Consider the following 23,423-nt stretch of genomic DNA (forward strand, 5'->3'; position numbering starts at 1 on the left):
TCTGCCCGTGGTGGTTTCCGCTCTGGACAGGGGAGCGGCGGGGAGGAGACCGGAGGCCCCAGCAGGAAGCCACTGCCCCGTGCTTCTGCTTTTGCTCCGTGGAGGCAGAGCTTCGGGAGGGCAGCTCCTCGAGGCCACGGGCTCTGGCTGTCCTCTGGCCACGAGGAGCACTTGGGCTGTCCAGAGGGGCGCGTGACAGCTGGGACCAGACCGGACGTGCGATGACATCCCACGTTTTCCATGTGAGGCCCGCCATATGTTTTTAATAAGATACTGTTACCATCTTCACAGGCTTTGCATGTGACTTTTTAAGAATTTCTTGAACGCTGAATAAAAACCCCAGTTTGCTAGAACCTGTTTCAGCATTTAGCAGATCATTCTTTTCTTTCACTGCTTTGTTACGTAGGACCTCATTTGCAGGCTTAGGACTTTCAACGTACCCCTCTGCATGCCTGCTAGACCCAGCCCACTGGCCCAGAGGGGAGCTGGTCTCCCCGAGTCCCCCCAGTGCCTCTCACATTTGACAGTTCAAGCATTTGAAACTTCTAATTATTTAGAAGATCCCAAATACATTTAGGGCATATATAAATTATTCAGGTCCAACAGTTTTTAAGAAAGGTTTTGTTGTCTAATTAGTCTCAGAAATAAGCAACAATGTGGAGAGGAGGGAGACAGGGCAAGTGCAGACTTAAGGCCTGACTGGCCCGTGTCTGCCCTCAAGGCCCACTCGCCGGTCACGGCCCGCGACCACGGCCGGCTCCCCAGCACACAGCGCCAGCAGGGAGCACAGGCCACACAAGCATCACCTCCTGGCTCCTCTCTGGCACGTCCTAGACGCCAAGTCCTCGGGCCCTCATGGGCCCTCCTTCTTCACATAGCCCTCTCTCCCGTAGGTCCTCAGCCCTCTGTCACTCTGGTTCCTTCCCATCGGCAGCTAAGCGTGCTCAAACCTCTCCCACCTTTACACAAAGGAAGAAAGACTTCTGACCTCATGTCACCCTCCAGCTGCCGCTTCCCTCTCTCTCCCGTCCTTCGAGGCCCCCTCCCACTTCAGGCGGGCTCTTCAGGTCCACTCCAGTCTTGCTTCCGAGGCCACTACCGAGTCCATAACCGCCTCCTTGGCATTCACGCAACAGAAACCTTTCAGCTTCATTTTACTTCACCTTTAGGCAACTGTGAAAGTTAACCACCACCCCTTCTTCTAGAAAGACTCATTTTCCTTCAGTTTCTTAGGAATTTTCACCTACTTCTCTGGATGCTCAGCCCCGGTCCCCTCTTTAGGGCCCCCTTCACACCCAGTACTCAGTGACACTCCAGGGACCACCTCCCAGGAACACCTCAGTTACACGGTGGTCTCGCTGGACCTTCAGCCCTGGGACCCCTCGACAACTCCGCCTGGACATCACACATGCGTCTCCGCGTGCCCCAAACTGAGCCAATGGCCCTTCTCCACCCGCGCCCACCTGGCTCTGCACGTTCCCCTTTCAACTAGAAAGCATCGGCACCCCCGGCTGCCCAGCAAGATATCCCCGCATCATCGGGGCCCTTCCTTTCCTCACCTCTACCCCCACCTCCCAACACTCAATCTGGTTTTTCCTGTGAAAGAATATGTATTTGGATGCCCATGTCCCTCAGATCCCTGTACTTTGTTTCCATGGTGACTGGTCAGGCCACTCTCACACCCTGCACTAGCACGGAGCCTCCAAACCCTCACCCCTGCCCCGGTACCCGTATCTTTCAATCATTCTCCCTGTTGCCCACACCGAGTGACCTTCTTAGGTCACTTCTTAGCACTTCTTAGCACATAGCTAAGAATCTCTTCTCCTTGAAGTCCTTTGACCACCCCCATCACCCTCAGAATAGCAGCCAACTCCTTTGTGCTGTGATCCGGCCTCATCCGCCCTCCCAGCCTCACCTCTGACCTCACCTCCGACCTTCCACCTGGTGGAACCCAACCCTCCCAGACCTCGGATTCCCAGGGCCTCACACAACAGCAGCTGGCTGACAAATATTCATGAAACCCATGCGTGAATAAATAAATGAATGAGTAATGTCGGAAAAAATTTCACTACGGAGCTAGTCAAATGGGGTTTTGAAGGAGAGGTAAAATTTTACCCAAAAAGTGGGAGGTGGAGATACAGGAATTCTGGAATTCTGGAAAAAGTAGACTCAGAGGTACCATGGTACAAAGTTTCTGCTTATTCTGAATATAAGAAAGCGAGAAGTTCAGTGAGGCCAGAGAAGAAGCTGGAAGGTACACTGAAATCCATGTGCCAGATGAGAGTCTGGATTTTTGTCCTACATGGTCTCCACTTCTCAGGGATGACACACCTCTTGCTGGCTAGCATCGCAACAAGTGTGCATACTATTATTAGGTCCTCACTCCTGGAGGGGTGCCGACTGGGAGAAGTCCCAGGACGACACGAAGTTGGGCACAAAGCCTGGGGGAGGGGGAGACTGTCAATTCATTCCCTGCCCCCCCCAATTAATTTTACTCACTTTCACCTTAGTGAGAATAGAAACTGACAGAATGTCACAACCTTTCGGGAAGGCAATCGGTAACATTTATCAAATTAAAATGTGAATACCGTGACCCAGTAATTTCAACCTACGGAATTGTTCTTTGGATCTAGTAGGACAATCGTGCCAGGATACATGTGCAAGGACCTTGTTTATCGTATTTAAAACAAAAATTGGAAATAAAGTGTCTTTCAGTGTGGGATTCTTGGCCAAATTTTGGCACAGCCAGATAATACAATATTCGTTATTAAAAAGATGAGATGTATCTATACGGACTGACATAGAGCTATCTCTGCCCACAATATGTTATATTTTAAAAGCTAGGAGAGTATGAATAGTACCATTCCATTTATATTTTTAAAATATATTTCTTTAAAAACCCACAGACATACACACATACACATCCCCAGAGACTTCCTGAAGTCTAAATCAGGAGAGGCTGAAAACAACAGAAAAAGCTAGCACAGCCCCCCCTGAGGTAGACCTGTGGTGGCCACATGTAGAGATTATTTAAGAATGACTTGATTTAGTCCAGTGGTTCTCAAAGTGTGGCCCCTGGACCAGGAGCATCAACATCACCTGGGACCTGGTTAGGACGAAATTCTCAAGCCCCGCCCCAGACCTGCTGCCGCAGGAATTTGGCGTGTGGGGTCCTCTGGGAGACTGAGACCCACAAAAGCTTGAGAATCTCCCACTTGGACATCTGCAAGTAGTCACTGAGCTAAGGGATAATCTGTCATTTTGGGGGTAACTGTGCCATAAAGACGCCTGTGGACAAGCTGAGATTTCTCTGGAAGAGAATGGAGGAGGTCCTAGATTGGAGAGAGGAAAAAGAAAAAAATCTCCTACTCTCCCCGAGGCTGGGATTCCCCTCTAAAGTCATTCTGGGGTAGGCGGGACGAAGGCAGAGTCTGGGCGAGTACGGGGTCAAAGGACACTGGGCCTTCGTAGCACATTCCCATATTCTCTGAGTTTTACTCTCTCATTCCCCTCATCCTCAGAGCTCCAGAAAAGTCTCCTGAAAAGTGATTCAGGTGTCAGCTGTTCTGTGGGAAACCATGGCAGGTCCCAGAAGAGGGGAACAGTAGGGAAAGCAGCGTCCATCCCCACTCAGGCCAGAAAGGTAGGAGCAGCCACTGCCAGGTTAGCAGGGAGCTGTACCCAGCCAAGGGCAGCCTCATAGATGTCACCAACAAAAATGGCGCAGTGTGGTGGCCAGGGAGAGAGCCAGAGCCAAAGAACCCTGAGCACGCTTGAGGCAGTGCCCTGGGAGAGGCTCAGAAAACACTGGAGGACAGATACTTGGCAGGTCTCAGGGCAGAGAAGAAAGGGAGGGACTTCTAGAAGTAAGTTGGAGTGAGTCCATGCTGTCGTAACCTGGAATTTAGCAAGAAAGGTGGAAAGGTCTGGAAAGTGGGATCTGACAGAAACAACAGTCTGTTAGGACTTCCCTTCGAAGCACTTACCACAATTTTATTTTACATTTATTCGTGTGATCGTTTAATTCTCTTCCTCTCCCTCTGGACTGTGAGCTTCGTGAAGGCAGGACACTGCATGTTTTCACTCACTATGTCCCTGGCTCCTAGGTGGCACACAGTATTTACCCACAAAACAGGTTGGAGAAATAATTTAAGTTAAAAGAGTCTAGAGCACTTGATTATTCTTTCTCTGTGTTGTTGACTTTTTGTTTTGTTAGTTTTTGCCCAAACAGCATATTATCATATGAAAGTATGTTACCAAAAAGCATATTATCAAAGGAAGCTATTTCTGTTTCGGAGAGAGTCATCTCATAAATACCGTGCGGAGGCTCTAGTCTCTGAGTTGTAAGAGCTTGTTTTGAAAGGCAAAAGGATGTAAAAGTTAGGATGTATTTCACCAGAAACACACAGAAACAGACCCACACTGGTCGTCAGTTACGGCCAGCCTGATGCCCTCAGATGTCGCTGTATCCCAGAGTGACCTGGAAGTCAAAGATGAATTCTGCACAGAAGAGTTTTAGCATGAAGTGCTTCTAGGACATTACGATTCGTTGAAATCTGACCATCCACATATGATAAAACAGCAGGTCCTACCTTCAGCAAATCCCAGGCATCTACAACACAGAGTCAGTGCGCGGGTGCTGGGACGTCACAAGGACACACACGACACCCACCCACCCTCTGATGACAGGAAGGATCATCACCAGTCACTCTAAGGTCTGAGAGTGTGACAATGGAACAGAAAGGGCAGGGGATTCCAGAGAGGACTGCAGAAATAGGCACAATAAATCGAGAAGTTTAGCAAATAATCCCCGGCCCCTTAGCCTAAGAAGCTTCCCCTGACCTGTAGAGAAGTTATGAAATTAAATTTTTATAAACACACATGTGGCATCTCTGGCTTCAAACAAGCAGCAAGGCATGTGGCCATGCTACCCGGGGTCGGCAGTCCGTCCAAGCCAAACTTCCGGGGCTGCGTGGTCACAGTACTAAACACACTCTGTGCGCGGGAGGGATTTATCCTGCCGCAGACGGGACAGGCAGAGGGGGCCTCCACAGTCCACAGCGGGCTCCCTCAGCCCCAGCAGCTCGGTCTAGGCATCTCCCGCCCCCATCAAACGCCTCACATTTGGGTCTGGAGGTTGAAGTTCTATGAAACTCTGGATAAAAGGAATGGGAAGTGCCTCTTCTTCCCCCTGTCCTCCCCCTGCCCATTCCCCTTGAACTCAGGGTCAGACCTCTAGGGAACCAGATCCTATCTGAGAACAACCCAGCGGTCAGTACAAAGAGTCGTCTGCCACCCCTCTCCCTGTAAGGGCTTTCAGAGGGAGCTCGGACACTCTCCGTCTCTGCGTGCGGAGGGAGGCTGGGTAATTGCCGGGCTGACCCTCGGGAGCCTCTTGCCCTGCTCACCTTTCACTATAATGCGTGGTACAGCATAATCATGAAATGTGCTTATTAATTTTACTCATTTGACACTGCGCTCTTCTGCCCTGGGCTAGATGTTAGGAGAAAATGATAGGGATAGATTCTGCTCCTGTCAGACTTACCAAGACTTTCAGAAAACCAGACTATCAAAGGCCATCCGCCACCCACTAGCCAAGCTTTCAAGATGACCCCAAAGGTACAAGCAGAATGTTAAAGACACAGATCAACAAAGGAGAACAGCAAGAAGACGTGGAGACCCATGCCCTGGGTGTGAGCCCCCCACATAAGCCCTCCCAGGAGAGCAACCCCTGAGCCAGTCCTCCCAGAGATCGCGAGCACTGAGCCCCTGCCCTGATTCATGACTTGCTGCTTCATATCTAATTCATCAAAAGACACTTTGGCTTCTCAAATCAGGAACAGTTTTATTAGCTTCCCCAAGAGTTTTATGGCACAAAGCCATATCTAATGATTCTATTTTATGGCAAGTTATACATTCAAACAGTGCTTTGAAGTCAGACAGCAGGTAAGACTCCAATCTTTGTCAAAAAAGATTCCCTTGTCCTTTCACTTTTAAAATGTTTATAAGCTTTCAAACAGTTGGGAAAGTGATGTGGAACATTTTAACAGGCTTCTCCTTCCCTGCACAGGACCCAGCGCTGGCTGAGCCAATGGCTACTACAGCCTTCTCAGTGGGGGCTGCTTTTGTCCCTCTGTCCCCTCCACCTAGGGACATCTGGCAATGTCCACACACATTTTTGGTTGTCACAACTTGGCGGGGGGGGGGGAGGCTAATGCTACTGGCATCTAGAAGGTAGAGGCCAGGGATGCTGCTAAGTCCTAGATATATGGCACAGGACAGCCCCCCAACACAGAATTATCTGATTATCTGGCCCAAAATGTCACAAGTGTCAAGGTTGAGAAACCATGCCTTAGGGCTTCCTCTGGACCAGCAGTGTATCCCTCCCACCCCAGGGACATCAAATGCTAATCTAATCATGGTGGCAGGTTTTCCGTGCTGGCTAATGAGCCTCGTATTCTTTTTATTCTTATACATTCTTGGTGCACGTTTTCAATAAACAAGAATAAAACGCTGTCTTAAACAAAATAAGGAAAGCGAAAATAAGACCACCTTAGAATCTCAGGACATATGACCACAGTCATTGCTAACTAAACCCTCCTAATGTTACTCTGCACCTTTTAAGCTTAACCCAAATTGCAATTTATCTATTGAAAGAACAAAAAAACCCAATTCCAGCTGTCAGTACTACTGAACACCACCACAGACGCCTGCTGGAAAGCAAAGCAAGTTCTCTGCTGAACAGTAGTGGTGTGATCAGTCACAGCAGCAGACTTAGAAGGGGTCTGGTCCTGATTCCCCACTCCCAAGGACTGGGCCTCTGTCACTTCACCTGTCAGAGCTTGGGTTCTCGTAATCAGCAAAGTGGAGATAAAGCCACTTGCCCTCCTAGCCTTCCAGGGAACTGCAAAAGCCAAATGAGTTCACAGGTAGGAAACTGCTCTGCAAACTGTAAAGAGCTATAAAAATGTAAGGCAGTACACTAATGACACTTACACCGCAGGACAAGGATGCATACGACAAGGACCTTTCAGACTCCTGGATCCTGTTCATGAAATTTCACAACTAGAAGTGAGTTTAGAAATCAACAGAGCCAACCCTTTAGTTTTACAGAAGGTGAAAATGGCCATCACAGAGGTCAAGTGACTCGGCCAAGGTCAGGAAGCAGCGCCGCTGGAGTCAGGTCCTCTGACTCCCAAACCAGGACACTCCCCACACCTTCGCACTGGTGACGCCTTCCCTCCCTGTTTAAGTTCCCCAAGGGAAGGAGCACAGTTACACACAAGGTTCGGGGGTCTTGAACACAGGAGAGGAGTATTGGTTGAGTCAGCGCATCTTGACTTACCACATCATAGCCTGTTGGGGCTCGGTTCCGAGAAGCCACCACCCCCACTCCCGTGATGGGATCCATCGACGTCTCTGGCAAAGCTTCCGAAAGGTCTTTGACTTCAGGCATGGTGGATGGGTCCTGGTTCCAAAAAGGAAAAAGAAAGCACAAAATTCAAACTGACCATTTAAAGTGAACGATACAAAGTCTCAAACAGAACCAGAATCTTGGGGCAAATACCCTGAGCTACGCTCCATATAACTGAACTGGCTAAAGGAGCCCTGACCTTACCTGACCGTTTCCTCAGATCAAGAACTCAAGTCATCTCTGACCCTTGTTCTTCTCATGTTGGCTCTGAACACTGGGCTAATGTAGTTAACGAGGCCCTGTCCCTGCTCGGACAGCTAACTTTGACTCAAACCCAGAAGCAAACCATTCTTAACTCTCTCAACAAGCTGCCTGACTTCCGAACAGATACCAGCAGCTTCTGTGAGGATAAAGCAGACACAGCTGAATTTAACCCCACTGCTCACTTCTCTCCCTTACACTATCTCCTTGTGGAGGTGCAGACTTCCAAACCACAGCCTCTAGCACAACCGAGCGTGGACTGTTCAGTAGGCAGAGCTTTGCAAACACATGGAAGAAAGTGTTCTGGGAATGTACGAAAGGAATGGTATTCAAGTCCAGGCTGCATGGCTTACTGGCTGGTGACTGAGCAAGTAAGAGGTCACAATACTGACAGTCGCATAAATGAGATCTAAAGGAGTCACATAAATGAAGGGCCTGGAGGAGTCCCTGGCACACAGTAGGCACTCAACAAAAAGCAGATGAGACTGGCACATTTGGGGCACACAGGTCCAGTGTAAGTGGCCAGAAATGTGGTAGGCGCCATTCCTGGGAGGACTGGCAGGTGCCTTTGTTGTGTTTAATCCCGCAGGTCATGTGGGCACTTACTCAAAGCTAAACACTAACAATGACCATAATTCTTGCTGGGCACTTTGGGAGAAAGGGAGGGGAAATGGAATTATTATTCTGCTGCTGACTGCCTCTTGATGTGACCAGAGGAGACAAGGAGAATATAGAGAGCACTGGGTCTGGGCAGCTGGCGTGGCAGTGCACCAGAAAGCAAATAAAAGAGGTAACACCTTATGTAAATGACTTTTAGTACTTTTAAAAGGACAAGCAGTGAAAAAGAGCAAGTTAAATTCCACCTCCTTCTGCAGCAATTAAATTCCATCGGCTGTAGGTCTACCAGATCCCTCAAAGCTGGTTACTGCTTCTAAAGCAAACCAAACACCCTGCCTAAGTAGGCAGGGGGAAGAAATATTCTTAGTTCTCAGCCTAGAATCAGAATAGGCAGCGGCTATTAAAAATGACTGCAGCCTTCTAAATGGGAACAATCAGAATGCTATATGCAAGTCACCCATGTAATCAGTGTCCCCTGAAGCCCACAAAAGGCTCCGGAAACAGACTCGTCAATGAAATCGAGCCAAGCCTCCAATCAAGCCTAGGAAGCGCCTGGCAGCAGCCACGCTCTCAACTTCTGTTCATGACAAAAGCCAAACTAAGTTATGCTTTACTTAATCCTACTGAAAATGAGCTTCTAGAAGCCCAGGGCAGGGGGCAGGATACCATGCCACGCCACTGCATCATTTTCTATTTTCAAATTTCATTTACCAGGCAGGTTTATATAAAGCACCGGGCTTGGTGCTTCCTGCACAAAGTAGGCAGGAAGTAAGTATTTATTGAATGAATAGGCACGCATGCCCCCAATAAAGAAGGTTTAGAGTTAAATACCTGCATCAGCCCAGTCCAAAGCAAACACTAATCAAAAAGTATCGTCACTTGGAAAATCCCATAATATTGGTAGCATGAAAATAACACGGCTGCAGTTTGAAAAATACGGGTACCTGCTGTTGGTTACCAAAACGCTTTGCAATTAACAACTCATTAACAGAATGTACAAATTCTGCCAGTGCTAAAATATCATGCTGTGAATTTAATAAAGAACATCCGAGGTAAGGTTTTTTTTTTTTTATTATTACTATTAAGATAGTACTGCCTCTACTATGTGTGTGTGTGAGAGAGAGGAGGCAAGCATGGGAATAAATAAGAAATATTTTATTTGCTGATAGATTCCCGTCCCTGGGTCACGATGTCCTCGCGAGGCGCGGGTGACAACGGCTCTCCCCGCCCGAAGCTCCGCGGTCAAGGGCAGTGGGGAAACTCGCCCCCCGGAGCCCCGCCGCTCCCACAATGCACCGGGGAGGCAGCCCAGCCGCAGGTTCCAAGATGGCTGCGGGCTGCCTCCGGCTGAGGCAGACAAAGGAGTCGGGGGCCTGTGCCCATGCGTGCGCGGTCGCAGCCCAGCCTGCAGACTGGAGGATGCGACAGCAGAGCATGAGCACAGAGCATCTCGGATGCACGCCTCCTTCTTCCCTTTCCCCGCAGTTGCTGTACCCTGGGGATCAAGGCAGCCTTTGTGAAATACAGACAAATGACTCCTCGCGGCGCGGGGCCGCGGCCGGCTCGGCGGTAGAGGAAGCCCCACCACCAGCAAAGGAAGCTTTTAATGAGAAACGCCCAAGATATCCATGGCAGAGGCAATCACTCAAAGCAGCTTGCCCTGAATTACATATTTTCTGACTGCAAATTACTTTTAACAGCGTCTCTACCGTCACTTCAATTGACCTTCCTAACAAAAGGCCATTTATTAACTAGCACTCCACGTTTCCCGGGCTGTGTGGAGCCTCGAGCCAGAAGGGATGGCACCGCCGAGTACTCAGCCGCCCAGGGTCACAGGCCAGGCCTCGGAGCGGGGAGAAGAGGCCATTAATGCAAGCGTGCAGCGCAGCTCGGCCGGGGAGGGGAGAGGGGGAGCGGGCTCTTGAAGACCAACATTAACCTGTCTGGCGAGAGGCAATGCTGGTCCAAACCATAAAATACCAAGGCCTACTTGCCGCAGCCCCTGGTTTCATCCTCAGCAGCTCCGCAGCAGACGCAGACCCACGTCGATCTCCAAACCCTGACCGCACACAAAACACTCACACGTCTCGGCTGCGGTTGTACAGCACTCTGCAATTCTCAAAACGCTTTCTCGGGCTCCCTCGTGACTGATGATCACACCAAACCTGGAAGGGGGCTGGGTCTTATTACCCCTATTTTAGAGAAGACAAAACTGAGGCCCAGAGTTGTCAGCCGCCCTGCAACTGGCAGCTGGCCCACCTGAACAGGGCTTCCAGTCCTCCCTCCCACGTGGATCGGCTTTCCGTGACACTGTGCAGAGAGACCAACATCCCATCTGATACCCAACTGAGAAAGCAGTTTCAACACTAATTATATTTAAAAATGCCAAAGCTCTTCTTTTTCCAGCGATAGCCCAATAAGTGAAGCAAGGGGGAGAAAAGTACAGAAAGATAAAAGTAACATGGGATTAATTTTCCTCACACCTCAGTTTCAAGATTCAACATTTCCCTCATAAATAATTTACAACAATAAAAATGAGCTAAGGCCATGTTTGTGTAGGACGGAGGTAAATTTAGGCCTAATGAGGGAGATCCAAGCACTGCACAGGAGGGAATAGGTTGATGTATAGCACCGTGCGCCCGCAATCGACAGCACACAGGGGCTCCATTACCAACTAGAAGTCGCGAGGCCCACCAGGAGGAGGGGGGAGCAATTTAGGGAAACTTCTACCATCCAGCTGTGGCTGCAAGGGGAGTCTCTACAGGGAGAGCCAAAAGTTGACCAGTATTTTAGATGACAAGACCACGGAGGCTGAGATTTCTCAGAGCTAAAAGATTGAACCAACCTGAAATTAAGTCCGTTATCAGGAAATGCCAGGTGAGGCATCAAGGTGGTGATGGCACCTGGGAGTCACGTCTGCTCCTGGGCACAGGGAGAGTGCAGTGGCAACACTGACCTTGAGCTGGTCCTCCTCATTTAACCTCATAGGTCATCTGGCCCCAATCCCCATCCCAATCTCCACGCCAGGTGCATGGCCAGCCTCCACTCTATCATTTCCAACGTTGGGGGCTGCTATTCCTGTGTCTGCCCCGAGAGGATTTCTCCGCCACGCAGGAGAGTATGTACGGATGTGTTGTGGGGTGGTGTGTCTGTGTGTTGCATGTACATACTGGGGCTACAAAGGATCAATTAGGGTGGTGTTTTCTAGGCCAGGAGGATTTTTTCCATGTCATGCCCGATGAATACTATGCAACCAGGCTGGGTAGGAAAAACCCGCCTCCTGCTTCTGCCTGCAATGCTGCGAACAGTGCCTGGGGAAGGCCCCAGCGCCCAGCCCTGAGCACCTTGGCAATGCTGTCATCCCAGGTTCACAGAGAAATGAACTTTAACTATAAAGTCTCTCATACAGACAGCACACTGCTCCCTTGTAGCTGATCAAAGAATTACTACAACAGTGTGCTTAATCCCTAAAAGTCAGCAGTGCTGGGCTTAACTGATGCTGAATATTGTTTCAGAATCAAAGGCGTGCCTCCTGGCCCCAGTCTGGGAGAAAACTAAGCTACTGTATCACAGTTGAAAACTCAGGGGAACTTTGATATCATCTCTGTTTAATTTCCCCAGCCCTGTGAGCCTGGGGTTTATCTCGTTTTATCAACTCCTGTACTGAAATCAAAACCCAACTAACAGAGCTCAGACCTCTCTCCACTGAGGCCCTTCCAGCAGCGGGGTGGGGTGGGGGGCAACAACTGCAGGGGGGAAGGGGGCGCTGCTGTCAAAGGAGGCACAGCAGGAACCCGGGCTCGGCCTCCCTGCCGCGGTGAGGAAGGCCGGCTCAGAAGCAGCGCCAGCGCGGCCCACCAAGGGCTGAAGGCATGACTCGCACATGACTTTTGAGGAGAGTAATTTCAAAGTATTGGGGGGGGGGCAGGTTAAATTGGGCTACTGTAATTGAAATGACAAAACCAGTGGATTAATTAAGTCCCTACAGAAGGATGAACTTGGAATCAGCTTCTTTGAAATCCAAAGTCAAGGGCACAAAAGATATAAACTGTCTGCCCACATCCGCCAGCTTGCGGGGCTGGGGAAGAGGAGTGGATAAATATTTCACTTGCCGTGGGAACCTGACCAACAGCTGGGTGGAGACTGAGAACGGGCTGTCCCCCAATGAGAGCTGCTGCTGTGCCCATCCTGGGCCGCTCTCTGCCTGTGTCCTGTGGCAGAGGTGGTTGGCAAGAACCATGCCCCCTTCTGCCCTGTGATTACTGGCACCTTTTTGCCCACAAATCTTTAGCAGGTATAGAAGGACACGGCCCCATTCCCACTGTGGGGAGGCCATGGCCACGCTTCACCAACACACATCACGACACACACAAACACACAAATTGGGCCGCCTCCATGCAGCTAAGGGGCACGGACCTACGTCCTCAGGAGATGGTAGGCTGTGGCCCGAGTCCATGCAGCACCCAAGCGAATGGCCAGCCGGCTCCTGGAGCTGCTCATGGAGGACAGTGCAGAGGCTGAGGCGTCCACTGCGGAACCTCAGAATGGCATCCTGGTGTCTCCTGCCCTTGGTCTGGACCACCTTCCCCGTCAGAAGCCAAATCACTCTGACAAACACTGTTGAGTATGGTCAGGTGGCAATGGACCACAGGCTGCTGGGAAGGCTGCTAAGATATTAGGAAACTAAAGCAAATATTTTTCTAAGCTCTCCTAGATCGCAAAGAATTTTCCAGCTAGGGAACTAACAATGGCGAGCACTTCCTCTTCCCCAGTAAAGGCCTGTTACTTCTAATAAAAGAATCCGGTGTATAAATGCACCCATTCTATCTGACCTATGCTTAGATTTCTATTAACCATTTGTATACCAAACAGATTTTCCACAAATCATGTGATACAGGCCTAGGGTTCATGTCACCGTAGCTCATACGGTGCAAGGCCAGATCCCAGAATTTGCGCTCCAAAAATAAATCCGGGATCAATTTCTACAGCCCTGCTGTAGCCAAAGCCCTGCCCCTGACAGGCCCAACTCAGCACAGCCAGGGAACCCGGTGCAGGGGGTGGGGACCAATCTCCAGTACACTGTGCACCCCACCCCCACCTGCCCACAAACACTGCAAACAAGGGTGAGCCCTGCCCCCTCCCATCAAGTCTTGGTGCCATATTGTGCCCTGGAGAGAAGGAAGAAGGAGAACCCCGACAGAAGGCAGGTGCCCTACAAATGGAAACCCTCCCAGGAGGACCCAAGAGACACCCTCTCTTGATGTTCAGTGACATAAGGTAAGTCTCACCCTTACCCTGACTTACAGAGTAAAGAATGCCAGTATGTCACCTCAATGCCAAGCAAATGGGCTGTCAGGTCGGAAATCATCAGAACACCTGGCTTCAGGTTAGCCAGGCACGTCCCATCACCACCACCCTCCTCTCTGACTTTCACAGGGGTCCTGAGAGTTTCTTTTCATATGTTTTGTCATCTAATTTTTCTACCTGCAGGCTTCCAAAACACCTTCACCGCCCCGACTTTTCTCCTGAGACGCAGAGGCATACACCTAGTGTCCTGCTGGCTGCTGCCACCCGCATGTCTGCGCTGAACGTGTCATCCTCGCCCTGAGGCATCTCCCATATTCCCGGTACCTAGCAGGACCTGGCACACAGCGAGCAGTCCACAAACATTTACGGAGAGCCGTTGTGTAAGCAGTGAGGGAGAGTTTGCAATGATGATGACGGACAATCCAACATTCTGGAGCAGGGACTCAAACACTAGCAAGCGTGAGTCACCTGGAGAGTCTGTTAAAAGAGACTCCTGAACCTACTCCCAAAGACGCTGGTTCAATAAGTGTAGGATGGGGCCCGAGAAGCTGCATTTCTAACAAGCTCCAGGTGACGGTCAGACAGCTGGTCCACAGTCTGAACTCTGAGTACAAGACAGTAGGTACTCATTAGATGTTTGATGAATGAATGAACAGAAACAAAAACCTGAATGTAATTATCCACGGGGAATACCCTCAGAATGAATCATTCAGTATCTCCCTCCCCAAGCAGGTCAGCCAAGAGCACCTAGTTCCTCCCCTGTGACACCCACCCCACCATTCAAAATCCAGCTCACATTCTCCCCAAACCTTCCTGATTGCCTGGTCACACAGCTGCTCTCACTGAGAACCCTGCTGTTCACCAGGGACGTGGTCTTAGCACACACATGCGTGCACACACACGCATGTATACACTCACGGAAGCACACAGCCTTGCCTCTCACAGACGGTTATAGCACACTTTCCCCAGCAGAACAGTAGTTGTTCAAAAGTGTTATGTCCACCCAGTGCCTAGCTCACAATGGGTGCTCAATAAATGGCTTATGGGGTGAGTGGGTGGGTGGATGGATGGATGGAAGGAAGAAAAGATGAATCAAGTTCCCATCACCCTTTCAAAACTGTCCCTCTTTCACTGAATTAAGAAGGGCACAGAAAGCATCAAGGGCAATGGCAAGAACAGACCTGTGGACCCCTTCCGATGACAGCGCCAGGCTGGGCATCCATGAGCCCAGGACAAACACCACAATTCTAGGGACAGGCAGGCTCCAGAGGAGGGGAGGCAGGACTGCAGCACTCCCAGCAGCTCTAGAAGTGATTGTGACTTAGTCTGGGCAGGCTGAAGGCCTGGCAGGGGTCAGGGGGTCTCCAGGCTGGTTGCACAGAAGACTCCCTTAAGGAGTTAAGAGAAAACTACACCTCCCATTCCAACCCCCAGGTTGTGATTTAAGCGGTTTGGGCTTGGGCCAACACTGGATAAGGCACGGCCCAGGCGAAATGCTACTGTGCTGGCTAGTACGGTGACGAAAAAGACACAGCCACCACCTGTGGAGTTCCTAGGCTGGGGGAAACATCCCAAAGAAAGGGACTGCACATGAGGGGACACTTCCTTCTGCCTGGTGAGTCAGGGAGATGGGAGGGAAGAGCGGGCACTCAAGCCGGCCTCCTGGAAAGACAGAGGGTGCCGAGTAGTGAAGGTACTACGGGCACGACACGCCGATCAGTAGCGACGTGAAAAAACGCAGACCACCGGGGGAACTGTGGGTAGCAGATGGGCTCTGAAACAAGCTTATGAAATGTTTAAACAAACAAACAAATAAACGAAACAGTTAAAAACCTGTCTGCATTTCTCTGCTATCTCTAAGGTCTAAGCAATGACACAGAACTTCAGGAAGGAAAGAAGAGATTCGCAAGTCTTTCGTTCATATTTCCTCTCCTGTAACTGAACGCTTCTCGAACCCATGCCACTTCCCTGCAGACTGCCATGGGCCTTGTCATTAGCTCAGTGGGGGAATGGCAAGTAAAGCAGAGGAATGGACAGGGCGCTTGCTCTGGAGTCAGAGGGACCTGAGCTTGAATCCCAGCTCTCGCACTGCATACAGCTGTGTGACCACAGGCACGTTAGCTAAACGCGGCCCAAGTGTTCACCCCCCTAAAACTGGAATAATAGATAATAATATTTCCTCTACAGGGTCATATGGTGTAAAGAACTTGTAGAACTTGCCTCAAAAGAAACAACTGACAGAGTGAAATGGACCACCTATGGAATGGGAGAACATATTTCCAAATCACATATCCTCTAAGGGGTTAAAATCCAAATCTATAAAGAACTCCTACAACTTAACAACAACAAAACACAAATACTTGATTAAAAAAAAAAAACAGGCAAAGGACTTGAGTAGACATTTCTCCAACGATGATATACACATGGCCAACAAGCATATGAAAAGATGTTCAACATCACTGATCACTAGGGAAACGCACACCCAAATCACAACGAGCTGTCACCTCATACCCATCGGGATGGCCACTATCAAAAGCTAAAAAATTAGTGTTGGTGGGGACTGGAAAACTGGAATCCTGGTGCACTGCTGGTGGAAATGGAAACACAGCCACTGTGGAAGACCGTATGGGGATTCCTCAAAAAATTAAAAATAGAATTACTATAGGGTCTGGCAATTCCATTCCTGGGTATGTCCCCAAAAGAACTGAAGACAGGGTCTTGAAAAGATATCTGTACATCCGTGTTCACAGTGGTGTTATTCCCAAGAGCAGAGAAGTAGAAGCAACCCAAGTGTCCACAGATATGGATAAGCAAGATGGGTATATACACGCAGTAGAATACTATTCAGCTTAAAAAGGAAAGTCTGGCACATACTACAAAGTGAACGAACCCTGAAGACATTATGTGGAGTGAAATAAGCCAGTCATAGAAAGACAGACACTATACAATTCCACATACATGAGGCCCCTAGATTAGTCAAATTCACACAGAAACAGAAAGTAGCATGGTGGCCGCCGGAGCCTGGAGGAGGGAAAATGGAAGCTGTTTAATGAGTGTAGAGTTTTGCAAGATGAAAAAGTTCCAGAGATTAGCTGTGTGACGATGTGAATGTCCTTAATGCCACTGGTTTGTGCACCTGAAGATGATCAGGGTGGTACATTTTATGTTCTGTGTGTCTTACAATTTCAAAAAGGCATCTACAACTGTGGTTTCTGAGTTCCAGTAAGCAGAAGTACAACCCAAGGTTCTTACTAAACACAAACATTCTGGGGCCCCTTCCCCCAGATATTCTGATCGAAGGTCTGGGTGTGAGGCCCTGGAATCTGCCTTTTCATAAACATCTTAGAGATATTTAGCACACTAAGAATTCATTTATCCTGCTCTGGTTCTAAAGGATCAAGGAATATTCTTTTGAATATTTTGCTTTGCTGATCAGTATCTGTTCAAAACACACACACACACACAAACTTTGTGTGTGTGTGTGTGTGTGTGTGTGTATAGAAACATCTCATGTTGATTCTAGCCACAGCCTGACAAGATGGTCCTTTGGTCCTCGGGGAAGTAGGAGCTACAAAGCTTGAGTATGTGACCCCTCGGCTCCAGGCCCATGGGCCTCTCACATTTCAGCCTGTACAAGCTCCACATCCCACCAGAAGTGTGTCAGGTAAACCAAACACGTGCCCACAGGATGTCCCCAACAAGGGAGGTAATGTCAAGTACAGCCTGCAGGGGCTCTGCCTCCCACGTAGCAGAGCGGAGGAGAGCGAACACAGGCAACCCCACCGCAAACAGTGCAGACGACGCAGGGAAACCACAATCCTCAAGGGCAGCCGCAAGCAGAAGGCCAACGAGAGCCAGTGGGGCCAGTAAAACATTGGCCAGGGAGGGCCTCAGAGAAAACAAGAACAGCCTGAGAGAGGCAGCTCATTCAAGGACCCCAGGCCTCCCCTCCCACAACCCAACCAGCAAAGGAGACTCTGCTCATTCAACCGCAACCAACTAAATACAGTGTTCTCAGCCCACCACATCGGCCATGTAGTCATTTGTTATCTTCATCATCATAATAGCACCTTTGACATTTCCCATGCTTGGCTCCAACTCCATCATTACTTTCCAGTGTGGCAAAGGATGTCGCTCTTTGAGCACGAAGCACGGAGCACTTCTGACCTGCTAAGGCAGAGGGGCCCACGACTTTTGGATTCGGACTCCCCCAGAGGCAGATCTGCTATGAAACGAATAGCAATGAACCTTCGACCATCCCCGCCCCTCACCCCTTCCAAGGTCCTGGGAAGGGAACCCAGCCATGTGTTCACATGGTCAGGTGGTTTTGTAAAATGTACAAAATGTTTTTTTTTTCTTATAACCCCTCCCCACTCCAAACTGTCTAACCCAGAAAACCAGGGTCTGCCTCTGGCTTCCACCTAAATTTAGTGAGGACTCCCCCACTTCCTCCGCAGTGCCACCCGCATTCACATCCATCAACTCATTCAGCCTCCTGAGTAGGTTATATTCTCAAGCCACTTTCACACAGAAGGAAATCGGGATTCAGAAAGGTTCTGTGAGGGGCACCTGGCTGGCTCACATGGTTAAGCGTCTGCCTCTGGATCAGGTCACGATCTCCAGGTCCTGGGATTGAGCCCCATGTCGGGCTCCCAGCTCAGTAGGGTATCTGTTTCTCCCTCTCCCTCTCCCCCTGCTTGTGTTCTCTCTCTCTCTCTCAAATGAATAAATAAAATATTTAAAAAGAGAAGATGGTCAGTAGGGTATCTGTTTCTCCCTCTCCCTCTCCCCCTGCTTGTGTTCTCTCTCTCTCTCTCAAATGAATAAATAAAATATTTAAAAAGAGAAGATGGAAGGAGGAAGGAGGAAGGAGGAAGGAGGAAGGAGGAAGGAGGAAGGAGGAAGGAGGAAGGAGGAAGGAGAAGGAGAAGGAGAAGGAGAAGGAGAAGAAGAAGAAGAAGAAGAAGAAGAAGAAGAAGAAGAAAGTTTCCATGAGGTTCCATGACCTGCCTAGGGTCACTGGGATGGCAGGAAGTAGACTGAGATTCAAATCCAAACCCCTAAATCCAAGCCCCGTGTTCTTCTTACTCTATGAGCCCCTCCTAGTTGTCCTAAGGAGAGCTAAATAATAACCAGAAACACAAACACACTCTAAAGAAAAAGTAAAAACGAAGTTACTCTTCTGATTAATAAGTTAACAAACACTTTATAATAATCACTAACTTTTACTGATCACTTGCCCTATGGCAGACACAGAGCTAAATGCTTCTCTTGCAATATTTGATTCACTGCTCACCGTAATCCTATGAGACAGATATTAGCCTCACTCTACAGATGAGGAAACTGAGGCTCAGAAAATTTCATTAACGTACACAAGAACACAAAGTAAGTAGGAAAGCCAAGGTTTCAGCTACGGTCTAACTCTAAAGTCCTTGCATTTAACCATGGTGCACTGTTGCCGCTAGAAGTGGGGAAAGCCCGCCAGTGAGATGGAGGCAGGCAGGGAGATGCCTTCAGCATAAATCAGGAGTGTGGCCTAAGAGCTAGGAGGAAGGAACAAAAAATGTTGATCAGAAAAGATGATTCTGGGCTCAAATAAACCAATCAACTGCTTCACGTGGGACTTGATGCCCAGATCCCAGCAGAGGTCCCATCTCTCAGAGGCCCCATTTAAATATTCTCTCCATGGCCCAGTATCTCAAAGTGCCACAACAATTTCCAGTGAACAAGAAAGGTGTCCCGTGTCCTGTAACTAACCTTCTGAGTACCCTGAGCTTTTTGGTTTGTCTGGGTTTCTGCAGAGCACATCCTCTAACCTTTCTAAAGCTTCTCTGGTGCAGCTGATAAGACTCTTTTCCCCCCGTTAAAATGAGATGAAATCCAGCCAGCTGTCGAGAAATGTACGATGAGATTATACTGAGAAAGAACCACCAGAGACAAAGGCCCCTAAAGAGTCGCTGGCCTGTTGTAGCTTTTGTGGCAGAAATCTGAGTGGGCGCTGGTTCTTGGGTGGGGGCGGGGAGCAGAGAAGGGGCAACAGCCATTTGCCTTTTGCCTTCCTGGGGCCTTCCTCTGTTGCTTGCTGAAGAGGCTGCTGAGAGGCAGGGGACAGAAGAGTCACATCTTTAGTAGTGAGAAAGGCTGATAATTTAGGAAGAGTTGTCTGTTGGTGACAAAGAGGACAAAGATGCTCATAGGTCTGCCCTCTTCACCTGGGCCTGTCGCCGGGTATCTGATGTCCCCTGGTGCCCAGCCATAGCTCTTGTCCCAGCTCCTACCCCTGAGCCTCACTTAGGCTGCAGTCCTTATGGGGTGCTCATCAACACACCCACCACACTTCCAGGACGGGCACTCTGGGTCTTGGGTGCCCAAGCCGGGCACCTCACCTTTAGACAGGTGCCCTGGCATTTGGGTGTCCTGTCTGCTGTGTCCAGGTCACAGACGAGGCCGCACCCCAGATGATGCTCAAGGCTCAGGTGCAAGCTGGTCTGCGCCCACGTGACCACAGAGAGCTGGACCCCAGGCTGGGCCAGTGAAACGACTGTCCCCAGCCTGTGCAGGTGGCCGCAGCGGCCTGGGCACAGGTGGGCCGCCTCACCGCCTACCCAGGCTGGGGTGGCTCTCGGGGGCCCTCACCTGTCCGGCCTAGGGGGCCGGGGAGCACGGCTGGCATTCGGGTCCCTGGGCTCCCTCCCGCCTGCCGGTCGCAAGGCCAAGCCGCTGTTCGAGAAGCCGCGGCGCGCGCGCGGGCTCGGGCGGAGGCCGCCGGGCCTGTCCCCGTGGTGGGCCGGGCACGGAGCCCGCAGGCCTCGGCGCGGCCCGGCTCCGCCCGCCCGCCCTCCCCTCGGCCCGGGGCCCGCGCCAGCCCGCCTGCCCGCCCGCCCGCCGGGGCAGCAGGGCCGGCTCGACCGAGCCTCCGCGGCGCCCGCCCCGCCCGGCCTCACTTAACTGTTCCCCGCTGGGGCGGCGGCGGCTGCGGCGGCGGCGGGTCCCGGCTCCGTCTCACGCAGAAGCAGCTTCTCATCGCCCGGGCGGCGCGGGAGGGGCCGGGCCCGGGGCCCAGGCGGCGGGGCCGGCGCCGCAGCTCGAGCGCGAGCCTCACCGGGGAGCGGCGGCGGCGGCGGCAGGGGCGGGGCGCGGCCTGGCGGCGGCGGCGGACAACGGCGGCGGCGGCTCCCTCGGCGGGCCGCGGCGGCGGGCCGGGCTCCAGGCCTCCCGGCTCTGGCGCTGGCTCCGGGGCAGGCGCCGGGCGCCCGAGGCTGGCTCGGGCGGGAGGAGGGAACGGGAGCCCTAGCGTCCGGAGCCCGCGCCGCCGCCGCCGCCGCCCCGGCCGGCACCCCGCCTCCCCCCGGCCTCCCCCACGGCTCAGCCCGCTAGCCCCCGGCCCGGCCTCCCCGAATCCGCAGGAGGCCCCCCGCCCGGCCTCTGAGCCCCGCGAGCCGCAGGCCTCTTGGAGCCTGGGCACTGGTTATCCCCTCCGCCAAGTTGGTCTCTTGCAGGGCCCCGCAGCCCACTCAGCTCTCCTAGGCCTCACTGAATCAGCCCTTCAGCACAGCCTAAGAACCCTGGACGCCCCCAGGCCTCTTGGCGCCTGGATGAACACCACACACACACACACACACACACACACACACACACACACACACACACACCTCTTGCAGGAACACCCGCCCCCCCCCTCCCCCAGGCTTTAGTGAACATCAGGCCATTCCTTCTCACAGACACACACACACACACACACACACACACACACACACACACGCCTCTTGCAGGGACACCCGCCCCCCCTAGGCTTTAGTGAACATCAGGCCATTCCTTCAACTCCGCTCACTCCAGTTCGGGAGACCCCTCTGTCTCAAGTGACCCAAACCAAGCTTCGCCAGGTCTCAGACCCCACTAATAACAGACCTCTCAAAATGACCCCAATCTCTCAGCAATTCTCTGCCTCCCCTTTATGCTGGGCAAATGATCCACTTATAGAGGCCCAGAACCAGGGTTACGTGACTGCCCTCGAGGGGAGCATCTAGAGGGAGAAGTTTACAGAAGTGAGGTCCTACAGTCCTTGGGAAAAGGTACAGGCCAGAGGGTAAGATGAAGCTGGATGAGGAGTGGGGTCCAGAGCTTGACTCTCAGCTAGAATGGCTGGGACCACAGACAGGAGCACACTGTGTACCTTTAACCAAAAATGTCCTACACAGCCCCAGAAAGGCATTCCCAGAAAGAGGCTGGCCTGCTATTTGAAAGAACTGTGGTCAGAAGACTGGATGGAGCTTTTAGAGCTGAGGACCATGCAAGAGTGATTGGCATCAATTTGCTAATACATCAAGTCTAATTTTCACACATTCTAGGCTTTTCTAAGCAGAACTGGCTGTTGGGGAAAATGTCCTGTGGGGAAGCCAGGCAAGTGTGTGCATTCCAAGTGTCTGTCTTACTCAGAAATGCCACTGGTTCAGATGGTTTTACAGACAAGTTCCTTCAAACCATTAGGGGACAGATAATCCCTATGTTAGTTAAACTGTTACACAGAAGAAGAAGAAAAAAAGGAAAAACATTCCATTTTACTTCCCAAATTTATCATAACTCTGATACCAAAATCTGTCAGAGATTACACCAAAAAGGAGAACTGCAGATCAGTGTAGAACACTAGTGTCGAGATAATTTAATATGGGTTATTTGCAAAAGAGGTTTTATAGTCAAATAACTTGAGAAAGTACTAACATTTATAGTCTAACTTTTGGAGAATTGCAATAAGTATTTGTATATTAAAGTCTCTGTGAAGTCCAGGGATAAAGAAACTTTTTAACCTGGCATTTCTCAAACTCATCTGAGCCAGGACCACCTTTTGAAAGTTCACCAATTATCTCTAATATGTGAATCACTACTATAGACCAACACACATAAGTATATAGTAGTTGTAAAGCTACTAAACAAAATTTTAGCAATTTGAATCCAACTTGATATAAAACAAGTCAAAATCCACTATCATCAAGCAAGATTTATTCCAAAAGTGCAAGAATAATTCACCATCAGAGAGTCTATAAATCGAGTGCATTGTTAAAGAAAAATAAATCACAGGGTATTTCAACAAGACAGATGCTTTAAAAGTATTTGGTAAACTTCAACACCAAGTACTTATAAATTTTTAAAACCTCTTAGTAAACTAGGAAGAAAATTTAAACTTCTTAACCTGATAAAGTTTATCAGAAGCCATCAACAAACATATTTTATGGGGAAACACTAAAGGTATTCTCATTTAAGTCAGAAACAAAACTAGAATGCCTGCCATAGCTGCTAGAAACTAATGCCAATGCAATAAGATAAGAAAAATAAATAAGAAACAAATATTAGAAAGGAAGAGACAAAATTGTCATTACCTGTTCATCATTTAAGTGTGTACTTAAAAATAAAAATTGAAGAGAATCAGCCAAAAATCTTAAAGATTTTGGTGAAATGGCTAGTTATAAGATAAACACCAAATCAATGTCTTTTCTAAATGTGAAGGGAAAAGACTTCCTTTCCATAGAGAGAAACTTCTGTGTTCTTCTAGGCTTTGGCTGATTGCAGAGAGCAAATATTTTTATGTGTTCTCCTACCATGTGGCAAGTGGACCTGTTTCTTGTGCAGAGAGATACTATTGTCCAGCTACTATAGAGGTAAATCTCTTCAATTCAGGGAGAAAAATTATAGCAAGTCAACTTGGCTACAGATAAAAAACTATTTTCCTGTCAATTTCCAGGACTTTTATCTCCTATGTCTCTTTCCTATATCTATGCCTCAGTTTTTTTCAAATTCAGAAGAGGGAGAGATGTATTACTTATAGGAT

General features: G+C 50.0%; 1 protein-coding gene across 3 annotated transcripts in view; it reads right to left on the reverse strand.

The window, feature by feature from the left end:
* The window catches only part of MVB12B (multivesicular body subunit 12B), a 182,552-nt gene extending 161,809 nt beyond the window's left edge, over window positions 1-20,743 (reverse strand). For 2 of the 3 annotated variants that reach the window (XM_045790926.2, XM_045790927.2), the window contains exons 1-2: window positions 20,550-20,743; window positions 7,346-7,468 (exon numbers count right to left, since the gene is read on the reverse strand). In XM_045790926.2, coding sequence (XP_045646882.2) covers window positions 7,346-7,468; window positions 20,550-20,624 — 198 coding nt within the window. In that variant the 5' untranslated portion in view covers window positions 20,625-20,743. Of the gene's footprint in view, window positions 1-7,345; window positions 7,469-20,236; window positions 20,387-20,549 lie in introns of those variants that run through there. The other variant, XM_087869368.1, reaches the window with a different exon arrangement.
* Window positions 20,744-23,423: the final 2,680 nt, after the last annotated feature.

Source organism: Ursus americanus, chromosome 18, assembly GCF_024610735.1.
Source record: "Ursus americanus isolate L20-20 chromosome 18, mUrsAme1.1.p, whole genome shotgun sequence".
NCBI lineage: Eukaryota > Metazoa > Chordata > Mammalia > Carnivora > Ursidae > Ursus > Ursus americanus.